The sequence below is a fragment of the Hemitrygon akajei genome, chromosome 8, assembly GCF_048418815.1.
Source record: "Hemitrygon akajei chromosome 8, sHemAka1.3, whole genome shotgun sequence".
NCBI classification, from domain to species: Eukaryota; Metazoa; Chordata; class Chondrichthyes; order Myliobatiformes; family Dasyatidae; genus Hemitrygon; species Hemitrygon akajei.
The window spans coordinates 42,149,367-42,168,767 of record NC_133131.1 but is presented as its reverse complement, the minus strand read 5'-3'; the positions used below and the strand labels follow the sequence as shown (position 1 = coordinate 42,168,767).

The following is a 19,401-nucleotide window of genomic DNA, read 5'->3' as shown; positions in this document are numbered from 1 at the left end:
CAGTGGCTGCTTCATTAGGTACACCTGCTCATTAATGCAAATATCTAATCAGCCAATCATGTGACAGCAATTCAGTACAAAAAAGAATGCAGACATGGTCAAGAGGTTCAGTTGTTCTTCAGACCAAACATCAGAACGGGGAAGAAATGTGATCTCAGTGACTATGATCATGGAATGATTTTTCATGCCAGGCTTGAGTATCTCAGAATCTGATCTCCTTCGATTTTCACTCAGAGTTCTAGAGTTTACAGAGAATGGTGTGAAGTACAAAAGAAAAATAGTGAGTAGCAGTTCTGTGGGTGAAAATGCCTTGTTAAAAATACAAGAGGTCAGAGGAGAATGGCCAGATTGGTACAAACTGACAGGAAGGTGAGAGTAATTCAAATAACCACACATTACAACTGTATGCAAAAGAGCATCTCTGAATGTTTAACACATTAAACCTTGAAATGGATGGGCTACAGCAGTTGATGACCACTAACATATACTTGGTGTAGTTGCTGACAATATAGCAATTCCTGCTATTTCATTAAAGTGGCAGACTTTATATAGGCTGGCATACACAACCCAGTCATTCAGTTTCAAAACCATTTTTCAACTTGGCCATTAATGACAGACACAATAGAAATGAAAGCACCAGTCTCAGTAATATACAGTACATTCCACACACAGAAAAAGAATTCTACATTGTATCAGTGCAACTACAAATTAATGCAAATACATATCAGAGAGATATTAAAACCCAGGCAAGGTTTACATTTCAGTATATCTAATAAATTGGCAAAAATATCAGCGCTGATGCCCTTGAAACTGCAAGACTATGTGCCTTTCACATAACCCAGCAAAACATTTACTTTAAAGGAAATTAAGGGTGCATAATAAATAGTCTTTCAGAGAACACCTACATTCTATCAACCATTTAAAAATACACCAACCTGGATTTGTCCTCGGGTGGAACTGTAAGAACTGAAAATGGGATTGCGAACAGAACTGTGCTTCCTGCCAACACATATGCTATTCAGTGAACTAATGGAGGATGTCCGTGACCGTTTGGAAATGGGGTCATCAGAGCACTGGGAATTGGTGCCTCTCTTTAGTGTTCCAGGTCTGGAAAACAGAAAGTGAAATAAAAAAAATCCTAAGCACACTGCTCTTAGAACCATTGAACATTACAGCACAGAAACTGGCCTTTTGGCCCTTCCTGGCTGTGCCAAACCATTTTTCTGCCTGGTCCCACTGACCTGCACCTGGCCCATATCCCTCCATACACCTCTCATCCACGTACCTGTCCAAGTCTTTCTTAAATATTAAAAGTGAGCCCGCATTTTCAGCTCTCGCTGTCTTTTTTTTTTAATTTAAAAATTTATGAGCTTTCTTCATTTCATTATATCCAACATTGAATCTTAAAATACATTACTTCCACCGTTGACAAATTTTGTTAAGCTTTCAATGCTCTGCCCTCTGTCTATGAAAATACTGGATCTGGATCTAATAGTTCCAGTCAGTGAGGGAATTCCAGTCTGTTCTTGTTTAAGCCAAGATGGATTGTTCGCGAATAATCAGGATTAGAGAAGCTATTTTAGCATCTCATCTGCTGCACGAAATCCCTGACAGATCAATACATTGAACCTCATTGAACACTTATCTTGCTGAAAACAGCCCAGAACATTTAATACCTGGGGTATCATACTCAACTGTAAAATTACAGTAATGCAGATGTTCTCATTTTAAAATGAACTATCACCATTTTGATTTTACAAAATTCTCAAGATTTAATGATAATTTGGAAAAAACTTGCATTTTCTACAAATCAATATAATTGAATACAACTCCAATTTAATTCCAAAATAGAAACTAAATGATTTTCTTACAGATGGGGAGAAAACAAGGTCTCTCAACAAATCCATGTCAATAAAGTGGATTCCGGTTAACTGACTCATCAGTTAATTGGGGCAGCCACTATTTGGGACAATTCTTGAAGAACGAAATCTAATCAAGAAAATAGCTAGTATTCCTTTTGTTTATTGGGACACTATGCCGCCTACTTGGGACACCAGCCCACTGCTGAACAGTTTCTAACAGGCATCAGTTGTGTGCACTTGCATTTAAAAAGCAGCGATTTTTGTCACTGATAGTTGCCGACAAATAAACAGTTCAAATGCCTGAAACAGCCGGGAGGGATAATGAAGTTATTTCACTCCTTCAACAAATTAGGAACAAAGAATATGAAGGTATTTTGAATGTTACAATGCAAATGAAGTTTGGAGGATGAGGTTGTCGATTGCATTGTTTGAAGGCAGTCCATTATCTACTCTTGGTGTCTGCACATTTACAGTCAATCAAAAAGAAAGTGGTATCCTGTCGATAACTATTAGGAACTAATACGCTGTTTTATAATACTGTAGTAATATTGGTAGTGTTCTAGTTTGTTCAGTATCTCAATTAAATATGCAATTTGTTAGCTAAACAGTAGTTTGACTTTTTATACCTTTTTAATTATTTCTTAGAAACTCTGGCTAATTGAGGCAGCTGCTTTACTGGGCCAAAATGTATTGGTTCTGATGTGTCCCTATTAACTGGAATCCACTGTATACCAAAAAAAAAATCACTTTTCAAAACAGTATAGTACATTGAAAAGTTATCAAACATTCTATAAAATCACTTTAGTCATTTACCTTAATGTGGGCAAGTTCTAGGCATTGGACTTCAAACTTGTTAATACACAATAAGTCAGCACTGATTTGCCCTCAATCTCTCCAAAAACCCACCAGAGGAGGTTTGAACAATACAACTGAATAAAAACAATGGGATATGGAAGAGATACATGACAATACTCTAATTCTAAACAGCCCTCTCGCATTCTCAGATCATAAAAACCATCTATATTAGCTTAGGAAATGCTTTGTATTAGTATCATTGGTTTGAGATGTTTAATTATGGTGGCAAACCATTAAAAGACTTCTGCCAGTCATTTAAACCAGCTCTGAGGTATGAAGAAAATGCTGTGAAGTTTGAATAAGTTTGACTACCTGACAAATCAAAACAAAAAACACTAAAAGACTGACTTCAAAGTCATTCAAAACAGCTTAGAAAATTGTATTATGATTAACAAGAAACACAAGTGTACTCCAGCTATTTCAAATGTTTGTGCAGGCGAGTTCACAATCACAGCCTCTGTTATTAGAATCAAAGATGGATCTGGTGTCAAAAGCCAATGGAACAACTGTTCTGAGCACAGCAAAAGAAAGACTGACGTTGAACCATCCATGTTACTTCAATGTCAAAGCTTTTTGACATCTGTGACTTCATAAAAAGTTACAGAAATTATTTTATATTCAGATTAATAGTTTAATAATAAAGGAACACAAAAGCCACACACAAATATCCCCGGCTATTTTGAAATTTCATGCAAAGATGAAAAGGGCCAGATTGGAATTACTTGGCCCAGTTTATTCATATTTAGCTCTGCCTGCTTACCCATAATGGACTTACTTTGGAACCAGTGAAGCTGGAGCCCCATTGGCCAATAAGGGTTCAAATGCAGAATGACCACTTCCACTGCTGTCATGGCGCCTGGAAGCAAACCATAAACAGAAAGCAACAAGTTAGGCTAACAAGACATGTCTGGAACTTAAAGATGCCAAAATAAAAGTTTCAGCTGTAAGTTAAAACTAAAATCTAATTTTGTTAAACAATATCAGATTAACCTCCAAAACTGAAACACCACAGTATCAATTGGCAACTTTAACCAGGACCACTGTTCAGCTAAATTACAAGATGCCTACCTGCAACAACTTCACCTGAAACTGAAGACAATGCAATCACCTGAAAATTCAGTATTGAGGAGGTGGGGTTGAGTGGAAAGCAATACCGTAGGATTGGAAAGTTATGATGGAGTATTGGAAGACAGATTAACAACAGGAGCAAACTGGACAAATTCAATACAAACAATAACAGAAGGGAAACATTTTAAAGAATGACAAAGCTTGCAGCAACGTAACGCAAAGAAAGATGATGGAATGCAGATTATTATAAAAATATGAAGAATTGCATACTGAAAGAATAAAATGTTCTTCAAGTTTAAGTACATGTATATGCCCAGGTCACTAAAGGTGACAGCTAAATATTTAAGAGTGTAGAAATGAATCTTGTTCCCAGGAATGCAAGACATCAGAATGAGACAAAGTATTTGAAGATGCCATGGGCCTCAATTACACCATTGTTATCTGTATGTCAGTGACATGGTAAACTCCTAAGTAAAAGAAATAAGTTGGTCCATCAGATTTCAGGAATTCTCACAGAATTGAAGGGAGATTAGCAAGTTTATTAACAAAAGATAAAATTTAAGAACAACTTTCATACACCATTTTTGCTTTTTCCCCTCAGTTATCATTACCTTACTTCAAAACAATACGAAAGAGCACAAGATAATTGTTTTAGACAGGATGGCCAGAAAATACTGTCACATGATTTCAGGAGCCATCTGGTTTTGTTTCTGCAATGTCATTTGTCGATTTAAACTTAATCCTTTTTAATCAAAACTTAATTCAAAGAACAGACATCCCAAGGGTAATCTTTAGTCAAAAATTGCAGCAACCGTCAGGCACTTTTTAAGGATCATCAAATAATATTTTGGGTAAATTTAAACCAATTATCAGCTTATGGAAGTATTTCCAGTCATCTCATATCCTATCAAGTTGACATGCCTGGCAAGATGTTTATGTTTTAAGGGCTTGGGACAGTAGAAAGCTGTCAAGAACCAGCATGGGTATGTGAAAAACTGAAAATTATGAAGACTACAGTTCTAGATTTGATCCATTACTTTCACAGATGAAAAATGCTACTTCTTTCTCTCCCCTCATCTATCTTCCTCTCATGCCTCAAGGATTCCTGGCAGAAGTCCAAAACCCCTTTTCCATGACAACTCAAACTAACCCACTACAACCTAACCTACTACATACCTGCGTTTATTCTCATGTTCAGAGATCAAAGATCTTTCAGGATCATCTTCCACCATTCTCTTCCGACTTTCCTTTAGAGCATTAAGCACAGTTGCTTTTGAGCAGGGATCAACCAATGGAGACACAGCAGGGGACATCATTTGGTCTAATCTGGGAAATTAAAGTACATGCCCACTATTACCAAAGGACAAAGTACAAACTGAACCATTTTATACTTTTTACATATCATGTGTCATATATATTTCATGATCAAATCAGAACTTGTATATCTGAAAGAAACAAAAGGGGTTAAATGTTATACATAGAAGGCAAAAGACAAATTATGGTGCAACATGTAGCCCTTCAAAATTTAAGATTGAAGCCTCTTCACGTTGTGACTTGATTAGCCTATTGACTAATAATCCTCCAACCATTGTTCACCAAGTTAATACTATTACGTACACCGGTGGAAGAATTCATGACTTGTAGATGAATAAAAGAAAAAGCAAAACTTTAAAAAAACAGACTTTTTACTGCTACCTGGTCAAATTTCCTACTTTGACAAAACCCACATTTTAGCTGCTGCAGTCGCCTCCAACTAGTTTTATCTCATCCATTTTTGGAACTTCAACACCTTGGGCATTGTTAATACCAAGATTTGATCGTCCCTCTTCTACAATGAGTAGTATGAAAGATTATACTTAATCTTATTTTAGCTTTTAGCTCTCCCACAGCTTTAAAAAAAACTTAAGTTACAGCTTTTTATTTTCCTTCATTGCTACATCAATAAATTTCTTATATGTGAAGAAAACTCGCAGTAGCACTATTTATCCCTATATACTGTACACAGCAATCCATTAAAAACACCTATTATATGAGAAGGCAGGAACAAAAGGGGAATTTATTTACACTTTTTCTGAACATAGCCCATGCCACGGTTTCATTTCAGGTCAACGAAATTTTATCTGAACCTGCCTATTCTTGCTATGCCTGAAGAAAATGTGCAACTCAGATAACAGAATGGCCAAATCAGGCACTGCTGGTGGAGCAATTTGCAATAAGCTAAACACCCTGCCTTGATATACATTTGCTTAAATGCAACAGCTTCTAAAACTATGATACTAATATCCTTCCTGGTTTCTTATTTATTCTGAGTTACAAAAACCTCTACCTTCAATCCTTTGCTGAAATGGAGGATCTGTCTAGGGGAAGAAGATTGCTGATAGGTTACCTCTCCACAATTAGAAATGGGTGGAGGAGCAGGGTACTATTGGGAAGCTTTCCTACACTTGACCACTCAATGGCTGCTGCTGCAGCAAGCAAAGTCCATACAATGAAGACCAATAACAGCTATCTTGGTCACAAATACAGTCACATTCACAAGTTGAAATGCAACTCCCAAAGCTAGCCAGATATAAAAATTGCCCCCAGGGTACTATGTACCTCAGCATGCATATAATTAATATATTAAAAACTGTATAGAGATCTATTAATATTACTCCTGCTGGAGTCAGATTATTTGTATTTTGTAATGTAGCTCATTACATATAGTGAAAACATGCACAAATTGAGCATTTAGTACTTCAGCAAAACAAGTTCATCACTGAAATCTATACGAGAGCATCATTGCTCGTTTTTTGGTGGGACAATACTGACTTCAGAAAACTATTGCTTCTTATAACTTGAAAATAGATCTCACCTCAGACAAGTCTATGACACATCCTCTTGGTGCACAGGACAATAAATTATCATAGTTAAAGTTTAGATTTTGGAGAGCCTACTCTCTCATTGGCATTACAGGGTTGCAAAGTAAAGAGCCACCAGGACTGTCACAAAGGATGCTAAGCAAGCCCCCAGATAGCAATAGTTCAAGAGGTGACCCGTGAACCAGTGCTGCTGGGACACAAGCCAGGGTCGAATCAACCTTGGCTGGGTCTCCTGGGCGAGAGTCTCTGAAGCTGAAGAACACAAAACACCTGCTGGCCCCAGGTTACATCTCTGAACACGTGTCCCAGCGCATCCTGGGACACATCTCAGCATCGTCATAGTTAAATTCTGGATTTTTTTTTAAGATTGTTCTTTCTGCTCAATGATGTTTATTTCAACTTTGCTGTTAAAGCCAAAATCTGAAACTTCAGAGGCTCATCAGCTACAGTTGCAAAACAAAGATTGTGAACCCTTTGCAATTACCTGGTCTTCTGCATTAATTACTCAAAGTGTGGTCTGATCTTCATCTAAGTCACAATAACAGACAAACAATTTGCCTAAAGTAGTAACAAACATTTGTACTACTTCTCGTCAATACTGAGTAGACTATTTAAACAATCAGTCTAAGTTTTTAAAAAAGTATCTGAACATCTGGGGTAATTTCTTCTACAAAAGCTATTTGGAGTCAGGTGTTCCAACCAATGACATAACATTGAAGGTGTGGATTGTAGAGGTGCCCTGCCCTATTAAAGACACAAAGTCAGGTTACTGACAAAGCCTTCCTTCATTCCCAAATTTTGTGTCTTCAGATATTTTTGAGAGTTTGTTTGAATTAAACCATTTTCAAAAAGGGCTTATATCAAAACTTTATAATATAATTATGAAGATACGTTCAGTGCCCTTTGATAAGACCAAAAATGATTGGGAAAGAGAGCTTAATCTTATTATTCCTATTGAGAATTGGGATAGAATTCTTCAATTAGTTAATACATCATCTATATGTGCCAAACATTCATTAATACAATTTAAGGTTGTACATAGGGCCCATATGTCCAAGGATAAATTAGCTCATTTTTATTCTCATATAAACCCTATTTGTGACAGATGTCAATCAGAAATCGCGTCTTTAACTCATATGTTTTGGTCATGTCCGATTTTGGAAAAATATTGGAAAGATATTTTTGATATTATTTCGGCGGTACTGAACATTGATTTACAACCCCATCCTATTACCGCAATTTTTGGTTTACCGATGATGGGCTCACTTCACTTATCTCCTTCCGTCTGTCGAATGATTGCTTTTCTCACTTTGATGGCTAGAAGATCTATTTTGTTGAATTGGAAGGAAATTAATCCTCCCACGGTATTTCATTGGCTTTCTCAAACTATGCTATGTCTAAATTTAGAAAAAATTAGAAGTGCTGTATTTGATACTTCTATTAAATTTGAAAAGATATGGAGACCATTTATTCAATATTTTCATATGATGTAATGGCCCTGTGCCAGGCTTATTGGTTTTTTCAGCTTTAATCGTATGTATGTTGAGAAGATCGGAGTTGACAACATTGATGTTTATGTATGCTTGTGAGATACTATGAACAGCCCTTTTTTTTCCTCTTTTTTTTTAGTTTTTTCTTCCTTTTTTGTTTTTTTTTAGATATTAGATTAGTAGATTAGTTAACTTTCATATATAGATTTTTTTTTCTCTTTTTTTATATTATATATTATGGAATATCTAGACTTACCTTGTTCATATATATACTATATGGTTTATGTTTTGGGAAAACTTACTTATACTGTATTCATTGTTTATGTATTCCTTCATGTGTAATGGGAGTTTATATGTTTGTAATCCCTTATTAATATTTTAATTGTATTTCGTTCATAATAGTTTTAATACTAATAAAAAGATTAAAAGAGAGACAAAGCCTGCTCTTCTCAAGAAAAATCTGTTTATGTACACCATGCCTCAATCTAAACAACTTCCAGATGACCTTAGAAGAATTGTAGAGATGCATGAAGCTGGAAAGCGCTACAGAAATATTTCCAAAGATCTGAGTGTTCATCAGTCCATAGCAAGAGAAAGTGTCTACAAATGGAGGAAACTCAGTACTGTTGCTACTCTAACTAGGAATGGGCGTCCTGCAAAGATCAAACCAAGAGCTTGACGTGCAATGCTGAAGGAGGTGATAAAGAACCTAACAGCAACAGCAAAACACTTGCAGAAACCTCTAGAACTTGCTAAAGTCTCTGTTCATGCGCGTGCTATAAGAAAGACACTGAATATGGTGTTTATGGAAGGATGCCATGGAGGAAACCTCTGCTCTCAAAAAAGATTGTTACACATCTCAAGTTTGTTTAAAAAAAACACCTGGACGCTCCACAATGCTTCTGGGACAATGTTCTGAGGACAGATGAGACAAAAGTTGAACTTTCTGGCGGAAATGCACATCGCTATGTTTGGAGGCAAAAGGGCATTGCACACCAGCACCTCATCCCAACTGTGAAGAATGGTGGAAGGAGCATCATGGTTTGGGACTGCTTTACTGCCTCAGGGCTTGGACAGCTTGCAATGGTTAAGGGAACAATGAATTCAAAATTGCATCAAGACATATTACAGTAAATTGTCAGGATAACGATCCATCAGCTGATACAACAAGACATTGATCTGAAACACAACACATTGATCTGAAGGAGCTAGATAGGTACCTTATGGATAGGGGAATCAAGGGATATGTGGACAAGGCAGGAACTGGGTATTGATAGTAGATGATCAGCCATGATCTCAGAATGGCGGTGCAGGCTCGAAGGGCCGAATGGTCTACTTCTGCACCTATTGTCTACAACAGTAAATCAACAGAATTGTTTAAAAAGAAGAAAATTTGTGTTTTGGAATGGCTAAGTCACAGTCCATACCTTAACCCAATTGAGATGCTGGGCATGACCTGAAGAGGGCTGTTCATGCAAGATACCCCAGAAATATTGATGAACCGAAACAGTTTTGTATAGAGGAATGCTCCAATATTCCTCCTCACCATTGTGCAAGTCTGATCAGCAGCTACAGGAAATGTTTGGTGAAGGTTACTGCTGCTAAAGGAGGTTCTAAATACAAGGGTTCATATACTTTCTCCAACCTGGACTGTGAATGATTGAACAATGTGTTCAATAAAGACATGAAAAGTACAACTGTTTGTGTTACTAGTTTAGGCAGATTGGGTTTGCCTATTATTGAGACTGGATGAAGATCAGGGCACATTTTATGAGTAATGCAGAAAACCAGGTAATTGTAAAAGGTTCACAAACTGTTTCTGTATTAACATACAAACAGCATCAGATCGATTGGAAACTCTGGTTATTTTCCCCCCTACAGACCTCGTGTGATCCGAAAGCATCTTAATCTTTAACTTCTGATTTGCTTTTACAGAAACAAGGTAGCACATGACCACAAATTGAGAAAAATATGGAAGTACAACCAAAAAAAATTAAAACTGATGTACCAAATGACTAAAGAAAAATGGGCAATGTTATTACTCAAGTTCAATATCAAGCTTATTGCCATCAGACTATACAAACAAACAAAACAACATTCCTCTGGGCCATGGTGCACCCACAAACCACACATCAAACAGTACAAAAAGCTAAGTTAATGAAATACAACTCATGTAGTGCACAGCACAGGTAAACAGTAAACAGCTTGTTGTCCTAGTGATGAGACTTTAGCAGTAACAGGGAATGCACAAGTCTCACAGACTGAGGGAGAAGCTGTTACCCAGTCTGACAGTCCTAGTTTTGATTCTGTACCTCCTTCCTGACAGTAGTGGATCAAAGATATTGTGGGATGGGTGGGAGGGATCCTCAACAACGTTTGGACCCTTCGTTCGGGGGGGTGGGGGAAGGGGTTGGATTGGAGACTCCAATGATCCTCTTGGTGGTTTTTACCACCCTCTGCAGGGTCTCGCAGTACAATGTCTTGCAATGATGCAGCCAGTCAGGGCACTCTCAATGGTTCTCCTGTAGAAAGTTGTTAGAACGGGAGTGGGAGCCTTGCACGCCTCAGTCTCCTAGGAAAGTGTAAACACTGCTGTGCCTTATTGACGAGTGTCATGTAACACCATGGTCCAGAAAAACCATCGTTTCATTTTCACTATGTACTGTACATTGCAGTTACAGTCAAAATGACAATAAAAGTGACTTGACTTGAGTGAGCTGATGTTGGGGGTCCAGGTTAGATAATCTGTTATGTGCATACCAATAAACTTTGTGATCTTCAGCCTCTCCATGGCAGACAACCCTGTATTTGTTAGCTTGTCATGTTTCAAACAATCAGAATAATAAGGATAAATTCAAGATCCTGCTTCACAGAAAATGAGTAAGAGTTAAGAAGCAAAAATAAAAATCAGGTAAATTTAGAACTACTGTCAGGATGTTGCTAACTTTACTATATGTAGTTTCTATCACTAAATTTCAACATATGAACAAGCTTTTTAAACCATATTTGGACTGCAATTTCACTCAAGGCACTCAATGGAAGAGATTGTAAAGAAAAATGCTGTACACACATTAATGAAAAAATGTGCTATTTTATTTAAATAGTTACTTTTGCAGCATTTTAGAAATGTAAGCAAAACAACTAGCAATGTTTTACACCAAAAATCAAACCAGTCAATTTTGTACAACTCATGCATTAACAGCTTAATTTTTGCACCCATTCATCTCATTCTAAGAAACTAGGCAAATTGATAGAAATTTTTGACCATGAAAAATAGTTGTCAAGATTACTTACAGAGGTGAAGGAATTATACTTGCATCAGGGCGTGCAATTTTAACAGTCACTGGGCTATGTACCATGATAGAGTTTCGAGAGGACAAAACATTTTTCTTTTGGTAGCCATCCCATCGGACAGTTGGAAGTGTTCCAGGTATCGAGTACTGGGGCTGATGGATAGGATATCGACGGCGAGGGGTCACTGTAAATTTGTTTAGCATGCCTTGATGTTCCCTAGAGACAAAGTAATTCAGATGCAAAGGTTAAATTCTAATATGCAATGATCTGCACAGCCTTTTAAATATTTGGTGTCCAAAAAGTACAAGATGAAGAAAAAAAAATCACAGAAACATACACACTTCATTGGAGTTAAAATTTATACTGTTCAATATTTGTTTTGTATACCCAACAATATTCCCCCCCCCCCCAATGCAATAATTATCACATTGATATTTCTGGAAGTTTTATGTGGAAACTTGTGTGCAAATTGGCTGCTGCATTTCCACATTTGCTGCACCTCAGTAATAGTTCATACTTTTCAGCCTTTTTTTAAAAAAAAAGAGAGGTTTGGTAAACCTACAGAAGTGCAAGCCCTTCTTTATTCTTAAACCTAACATTCACTCAAAGGAATAGAAACTACAGTAGCAAAAAGTTTAAGCTTTAAGATGTTCACTTAAAATTATCAATGATATATTGAAGATTGTATTTTTCTGGCATATATACACAAGAGGGAAAATTAATTGGCTGTCAAACCAGAGATACAAAAGACTGCTGATGTTGGGATCATAAACAAAAAAATACAGCACATGGAGGAACCCATTGGGTCAAGCACCATTTGTAGAGTCCAAGGGACTGTCTACATTTTGAGTCGAGATGGAATATCAGGAATGAAATTTTAGAGTTGAGATAGCCAGTATAAAGAAATAAAGGTGAGTGGTGAAGATTGGAGCTGGCAAGCAATAGGTGGACCCAGATAGAGGAGATCATGAAAGAAACCTGGTGATGATTGGTGAAGACCAGAAAAAGGTTATAGATTATGTCAAAAGGAAGGTGTTGCGAGGAACTAGGTAAGATGGGGGGGGGGGAGGGAGGCAGGGGAAGAACATCCGATAGAAAGGAACAGAGGAACTCAAGTGAGTGCTTGGGTAATAAGCAATGAAACGATGAGGAAGGGGAAATAAACTTGGAAACAGGGAGCTTGTGGAGCAGCATTGGTTAAGAAGTGAGTGTGAATGAGGATCTTGGTGCACAAGGGGAAGAAAACATTCCATGAGTGGGGGGAACACCTGAAAAATTCAGGCCACTGGATTGTGGAAACAATATGATATTCCTCTCATTTTCGTTTAGCATCACTCTGACATTGGAGGCCAGGAATAGACTGGTGAGGAAACATGACAATTGGTGAGAAAACAAACATATCATTATGTGCCCTGTCATAACATGGGTAGTCATAGTCTATTGACTAGGACTGATCTTTGCAACTTTTACAGAAGTGGTTTTCCATTGCCACTCTACGCAGTGTCTTTACAAGACGGGTGACCTCCGCTATTCTTCAGAGGTCTGCCTGGAGTCAGTGGTTACCAGGACTTGTAATATGTACCAGCTCATATGACATCCACCCCCTGCTCCCGTGGCTTCACATAACTGATTTGCGGGGGGCGGGGGGGAACGTGCTAAACAGCACCTAAACCTTGCTCAGGTGGTACCTACAGGCCAGGCTAGCAGAAGGAAGAAGCGGCCTTGCACCTCCTTTGGTAGAGACACATCACCATCCTGTCACTCATAGGGAATGTGTAGGGGTGTTCAAATGGATTGTAGCTTCAAGTTCAGGATAGCCACTGCACAGAGAACAAACGACTAGCAAAACAATCACCCAGTCGCACTTGGTCTTGCCAACATAGAGAAGGACTCACTGAAAGCATTCATTAGGCAAAATACAATTTCATTTCAAGCACTGGAAGACACAAAAAAATGCTGCACACATCAGTAAAATAATAATAAGATTCACTACTTTTTTTTATACTACAGTTAAGATAGAAAGGTAACCAAAACATTGTTTCTCACCAAAAATCATAAACCAGCCATATTGCATTTTACTCTGCTCTGAGAAGTCTTTTGCATTTGTTAGTCTCAGGTGGATTCACATAACATCTGGTAGTTCCACACTCCAATTCCCCCCCTCGCCTCTTGATATTGATCATCTCCCCCTTACACCCCCAGTCTTGATACAGGGAATTGAATTGAATGCCAACTATCTCTTGGCTTCCTCATATTTTGCCTGTCCCACTGAGCTCCTTCAGCAGCTTGCTTTGTACTTTAGTTCTGAAATGAAACTGCCTTGGGATTCTTCATTATACTTCAAAACAACTTGAGCTGTCACTGACACAATAACATGAAGCAAGCAGTACAGTAAATTTTCCTTCACTTACAATGTGACTTCTTTCATTAAACATATTACCCTGGTTTTATAAACTACCAATATCTTAAGCTGAAGTTTCACATCAAATAAATTATGACTCAAAAGAGGCAGTAACTCAATATTGGTGCTTTATGCTTTCAGTAATTGCTTTGCCTAATATTGATGCAAAAGTGTTCCGACAGCTGTGAACAGGTTAACAGCTTTGTTCTGTTTATGTTCTTAACATTACATGTTATCAGTTCCATGTACCTCCACTAAAACAGGCAGGTGAGCAACTAAAAAACTAAAATGCTAAACCACATACGCTTTTTGGGGGGGGGGGGTGCGGGGGTTGCATGCGTGTGTGTATGCACGCCCTTAACTCCCGGTGGAGTTGGGGCGCCATCAGGACAAGCTTTTGCACCAATCTTTTTTTGGTGATTGCTCATCGTACGGCATGTCTTGGGTATTTGAAACCCATCCCTCTCCAGGTTTTTTTAAAAAAACGAGGTTGAGTTGTTAGCTCGACACTCAACCCAGGCACAGATGGAGAGTATGCAAGGGAGCTGGCCGGATTCAAACTTGAGACCTCTCACCCCGAAGTCCAGCGCTGATGCCACTATGCCACCAGCCACCACGTACCCTTGATGAAACTGTGTGTGTGTGTGTGTGTGTGTGTGTGTGTGTGTGTGTGTGTGTGTGTGTGTGTGTGTGTGTGTGTGTGTGTGTGTGTGTGTGTGTGTGTGTGTACACATAAAACAATTTTTTCAAAATTTGTTAAAATTTCAAATTGGCTTTCAAAGCACAAACTTTATGCTATTACCCAGATTCAGTGCAATGAAGCACAAAGCTGCAGCCATGAAACATTTGCAGAGCACAATCAACATCTGCACCAGATTTACATACTTAATCAGAACAGTAAAAACTATCTGCTTTATATAATACATTATCACCACAATACTTATCTGTAGTAGCTAATTGCTTTTATCTCAAATAATTCAGATCAGAATGGAACTGTAGCAAATAAACAAACAACAAAGAAAAGCAGTAGCCCTAATATTCTATTGAGGAATGAGAGCAAAACTGATTCCCTCTGCATATGAAACTGAGAATTTGTTGCTGATGTGGATTACTAAAGATAACAGTAATACTGTATTTAAGATTCAGCTGAAGGAACAAAACAAAGGAATAAATGGTTGCATTGATGATGTCAAGGTGAGAAAACTTTTGTGCAAATATATACTTCAGTGTAGTCCAATTGAGTTGAAGAGCCTGAATCTGTGCAAAACATTCCATACAACAGGTAGAAATAGATTCATGCAAATGCTAATATTCCTAATAACTGTTCAGAAGTCATAAATCAGAATGAATTTTCCAATAGTGATGTGGTTTAACTTTCTGAAGCAAACGCAATGCTGCTTCTGGCTGTAACATTTCTTTTTAAATATCTCAGTCCAAGTACAGAATACAATTTTGTGACTGAAGATAAAATTCTAATCTCCCCATCCCCCTACAAAGATGCACTTTTCCAATTCTGTTATTGATGTAGCAAACCTGTTGAATACAACACGAAAGTAATTTCATGTGATGATTATGCATCTCAACTTTTGTATTAACAGCCAGGATTTTTTGAAGTTTTGTTGCTCTGGGTAAGTGTCAAAGGTTTGGGATCCTTGCAAGCTAAGATATAAAGAAATATTCATAGCTCTTGACATGCTCAGCAGGTAGCTAAACCAAGTACATCACCTATCCGTCAGGTAATTTTACACTTCAATGATGACCTCCCATGAGATAATTTAGTAGATTCATTTGTGATCATACTTACAACTCCTAATTTGCCCCCCCCCCATGTGCAGATGAGGATGTCATCTCAAATCTATTAGATCTTATTGCAACCCATGAGGAAAAGAACCCCACTAAGTACAATCTCGACCTTGACATCATCTGATACATCATTTCCATCTCATCTAGTACTGCTGCATCTTTTCCATCAGTGGAGAACAGACTACACACAGGATTGTATGTAGGATCAAACTTTGAACAAACTTCTACAAAGCTTTCATTTTGGTCCTATGAACTTGTGATAACTTTTAATGGGTCACATTGTTAATAAGATAGGTTAACTTTACTTCTACAATACAAATATTGCATAAACATTGAAGTAGCATTAAAATAATCTCCCTTGTAAAATACAAATAGGGTTATGGGTTTCTCAGCATGACTGCATTTCAGACGAATTAGAAACAATTATAAATCTAGTCTGGCATCCAGTGGCAAGAAAGGGTACATTCTCATGAATGATGCTGTCAAATAGAAAATCCTTCACTCTGTGAAGAATTCAATGGTACTGTTGTGAAGAGTAAGGGAGCTTAATGTTCAAACACCACCACCAAAATACATTTTGATATTTTGAAACGATGACCATTCATCAGCAATGAAAGCTCACTGACTTAAAGACATTAGCTATTTCTCAGTCTGCCTGACACATCAAGAGTATTTCCAATGTGTTCTATTCTTATTTTCAGGACTTTCAGCATTGATAACTTTCTGTTTTTGGATTTTCCAAATACAGACATTTGACCTTCGTCCATATTTACAAAGCTAAGAGAGTACATTTCCTATCAAAAGTACCGCGTTCGTTGTAAACTATTTGGAATGCCCCAAATTCACGCTAGATCATACCAAGACCTTTCTTTAATGAAGTGGCAAATGAGAAAGGAACTTTTCGTCAGCATTTTTTTCAATATCAATAAAAAAAAATCTGAGCGTCCCACAAGATAGTGCAGCAAAACTTTGTTGATTTGCTGAAACAATTTGACAAAGTTCAAAAATGAAGCACGAGTCTTCGCTCTCTCTCAGATATGATGCACGTGGCTAATTTTTTCAAGTTTTATTTCATATTTGCTTTTTAAATTTGCATTTAATCTGGTAAAACGTTTCCAAATTACGTTTGAAATAAAGGCTGCACGTTGGTACTGATATAATTAAGATTCATAATCAATTCGTGTCCATGGAAGCCCGTAAGGCAACGAGAGAGTTTACGAACAATGTGTGGATAAGTTATCTAGGTCCTCTCTCTCCAACTCTTACCCGAAAGTCAATCTCCTGGTGGGGGACTGGATGGGATTCGGCCGACCGTAGCGACTTTTCAGTTCCCTACCGCAGAGCGGGGCCCGCGCCATGCTTTCGTTCGACAGGTAGCTGCCCATCATGAGGCTAGCCGGACTCCGTTCGCTCGCACACGCTGTCAGCAGCGGCTCCCGCTCCTCGCAGTTCACCTCCCACTTCCAATTGTTGCCCGGGGCCTTGCTGGGATTCCGCAGCCCCTGCTGAGACCTGCTTCGGGCGCTCCGATCTCTCCCCTTCCACTGCCTTCTCCCTCCGTTTAGTTTGTCGTACAGCACTTCGGCCCAACGCGTCCCGAGCAGAAACGCTCTAATCCGACTCGGGTGGAAGAGCGGCCCGGCTGCGGGGCCTACGCTTGGCGGGGACGAGTAATAAACCCACGCGGATGCCGCAGCCAGCAGGCCTAAAAGGTACCAACCCAGTACGTAGAAGGAAAGCAGTAAAGCAAAGCCCAGCCCCACCACCCACGTTATCAAAGACCGCTTGTGTGCGGGAGACATGACGGCGGCTTTAATCCCGTCTCATTCTCCGCCATTCTCCTCTCGCCTTGTCCGCCATTACCGGACACTTTACACAGCAGACATGCGCGCCATTACCCGGCACGCACTGCCAACGGAAGTCCCCGCCCCTTTCCTTCCATCGCCTGGCAACGCGTGCTGTCGTCATTCGCGCGCGCTTATGACCGCGGGCCGTGCCCGCGTTGCCCCTATACCCCGGGGCCCGGGGATGTAAATAGCCGAAATTTGGCCGTCGGTGAGGTGGCGCGGTAACGCAGTGGTTAGCGCAACGCTTTGTAGTTCCGATGGTTGTCCGTGAGCGCTGGATCTGCTCTCCGGGTCAGCAGGGGCAAGGTCCTCTGTGCCCCAGCAGAGGCTCCTCCGTTTCCATAGCCTGGCCTTCGTCAGCAGGAGTGCTGAAATTCACAGAAAGCAGCCCTTGGCGTCGTGCGGAATTAATTAAATTCGCGATTAAATGCCTGAGTAAACTAATCCCTCCTATTGACAAACTTCCGTAAAAAGTAGTGGACGAGCTGCATCACAGCTTGGTATGGGAACACAGCACCCTTTGGACGGAATACATCTCCGGTAAAGCCCTCCCCACCAGTGAGCGCATCTACATGAAACGCTATCGGAGCATCAATCAACAAAGATGACCAACACCCAGCCCATGCTCTCTTCTCGCTCCTGCCGTCAGGTAGAAGCGACAGGACCCCCAGGATGCGCACCGCCAGGTTCAACATCAGAATCAGGTTCATTATTACCGGCATGTGTCGTGAAATTTGTTAACTTATATAACCATATAACAATCACAGCACGGAAAACAGGCCATTCCGGCCCTCCTAGTCCGTGCCGAACTCTTAATCTCACCTAGTCCCACCTACCCGCACTCAGCCCATAACCCTCCACTCCTTTCCTGTCCATATACCTATCCAATTTTACCTTAAATGACACAACTGAACTGGCCTCTACTACTTCTACAGGAAGCTCATTCCACACAGCTATCACTCTCTGAGTAAAGAAATACCCCCTCGTGTTTCCCTTAAACTTTTGCCCCCTAACTCTCAAATCATGTCCTCTCGTTTGAATCTCCCCTACTCTCAATGGAAACAGCCTATTCACGTCAACTCTATCTATCCCTCTCAACATTTTAAATACCTCGATCAAATCCCCCCTCAACCTTCTATGCTCCAATGAATAGATAGATAGATAGATACTTTATTCATCCCCATGGGGAAATTCAACTTTTTTCCAATGTCCCATACACTTGTTGTAGCAAAACTGATTACATACAATACTTAACTCAGTAAAAAAAATATGATATGCATCTAAATCACTATCTCAAAAAGCATTAATAATAGCTTTTAAAAAGTTCTTAAGTCCTGGCGGTAGAATTGTAAAGCCTAATGGCATTGGGGAGTATTGACCTCTTCATCCTGTCTGAGGAGCATTGCATCGATAGTAACCTGTCGCTGAAACTGCTTCTCTGAATAGAGACCTAACTTGTTCAACCTTTCTCTGTAACTTAAGTGCTGAAACCCAGGTAACATCCTAGTAAATTGTCTCTGCACTCTCTCTAATTTATTGATATCTTTCCTATAATTCGGTGACCAGAACTGTACACAACTTAGCAGCAGAAGTTCAATGCAATACATAATCTAGCAGAGAGAAAAAAAAATAAAACATAATAAATAAACAAGTAAATCAATTATGTATATTGAATAGATTGTTTTAACTGTGCAAAAACAGAAATACTGTATATTTAAAAAAGTGAGGTAGTGTCCAAAGCTTCAATGTCCATTTAGGAATCGGAGGGCAGTGAGGAAGAAGCTGTTCCTGATTTAGGCTTCTGTATCTCCTACCTGATGATAACAGTGAAAAAAGGGCACACCCTGGGTGCTGGAGTTCCTTAATAAGCTACATTGCCTTTCTGAGACACCACTCTTTGAAGATGTCCTGGGTACTTTG

At 39.1% G+C, this 19,401-nt stretch overlaps 1 protein-coding gene across 4 annotated transcripts in view; it reads right to left on the bottom strand.

Moving 5' to 3' along the window:
- The window catches only part of pom121 (POM121 transmembrane nucleoporin), a 58,887-nt gene extending 41,361 nt beyond the window's left edge, over positions 1-17,526 (bottom strand). For all 4 annotated transcript variants that reach the window (XM_073053679.1, XM_073053681.1, XM_073053682.1 and 1 more), the window contains exons 1-5: positions 16,901-17,526; positions 11,431-11,646; positions 4,962-5,111; positions 3,493-3,573; positions 936-1,107 (exon numbers count right to left, since the gene is read on the bottom strand). In XM_073053679.1, coding sequence (XP_072909780.1) covers positions 936-1,107; positions 3,493-3,573; positions 4,962-5,111; positions 11,431-11,646; positions 16,901-17,436 — 1,155 coding nt within the window. In that variant the 5' untranslated portion in view covers positions 17,437-17,526. The remainder of the gene's footprint in view (positions 1-935; positions 1,108-3,492; positions 3,574-4,961; positions 5,112-11,430; positions 11,647-16,900) is intronic.
- Between the last annotated feature and the right edge of the window lie 1,875 nt (positions 17,527-19,401).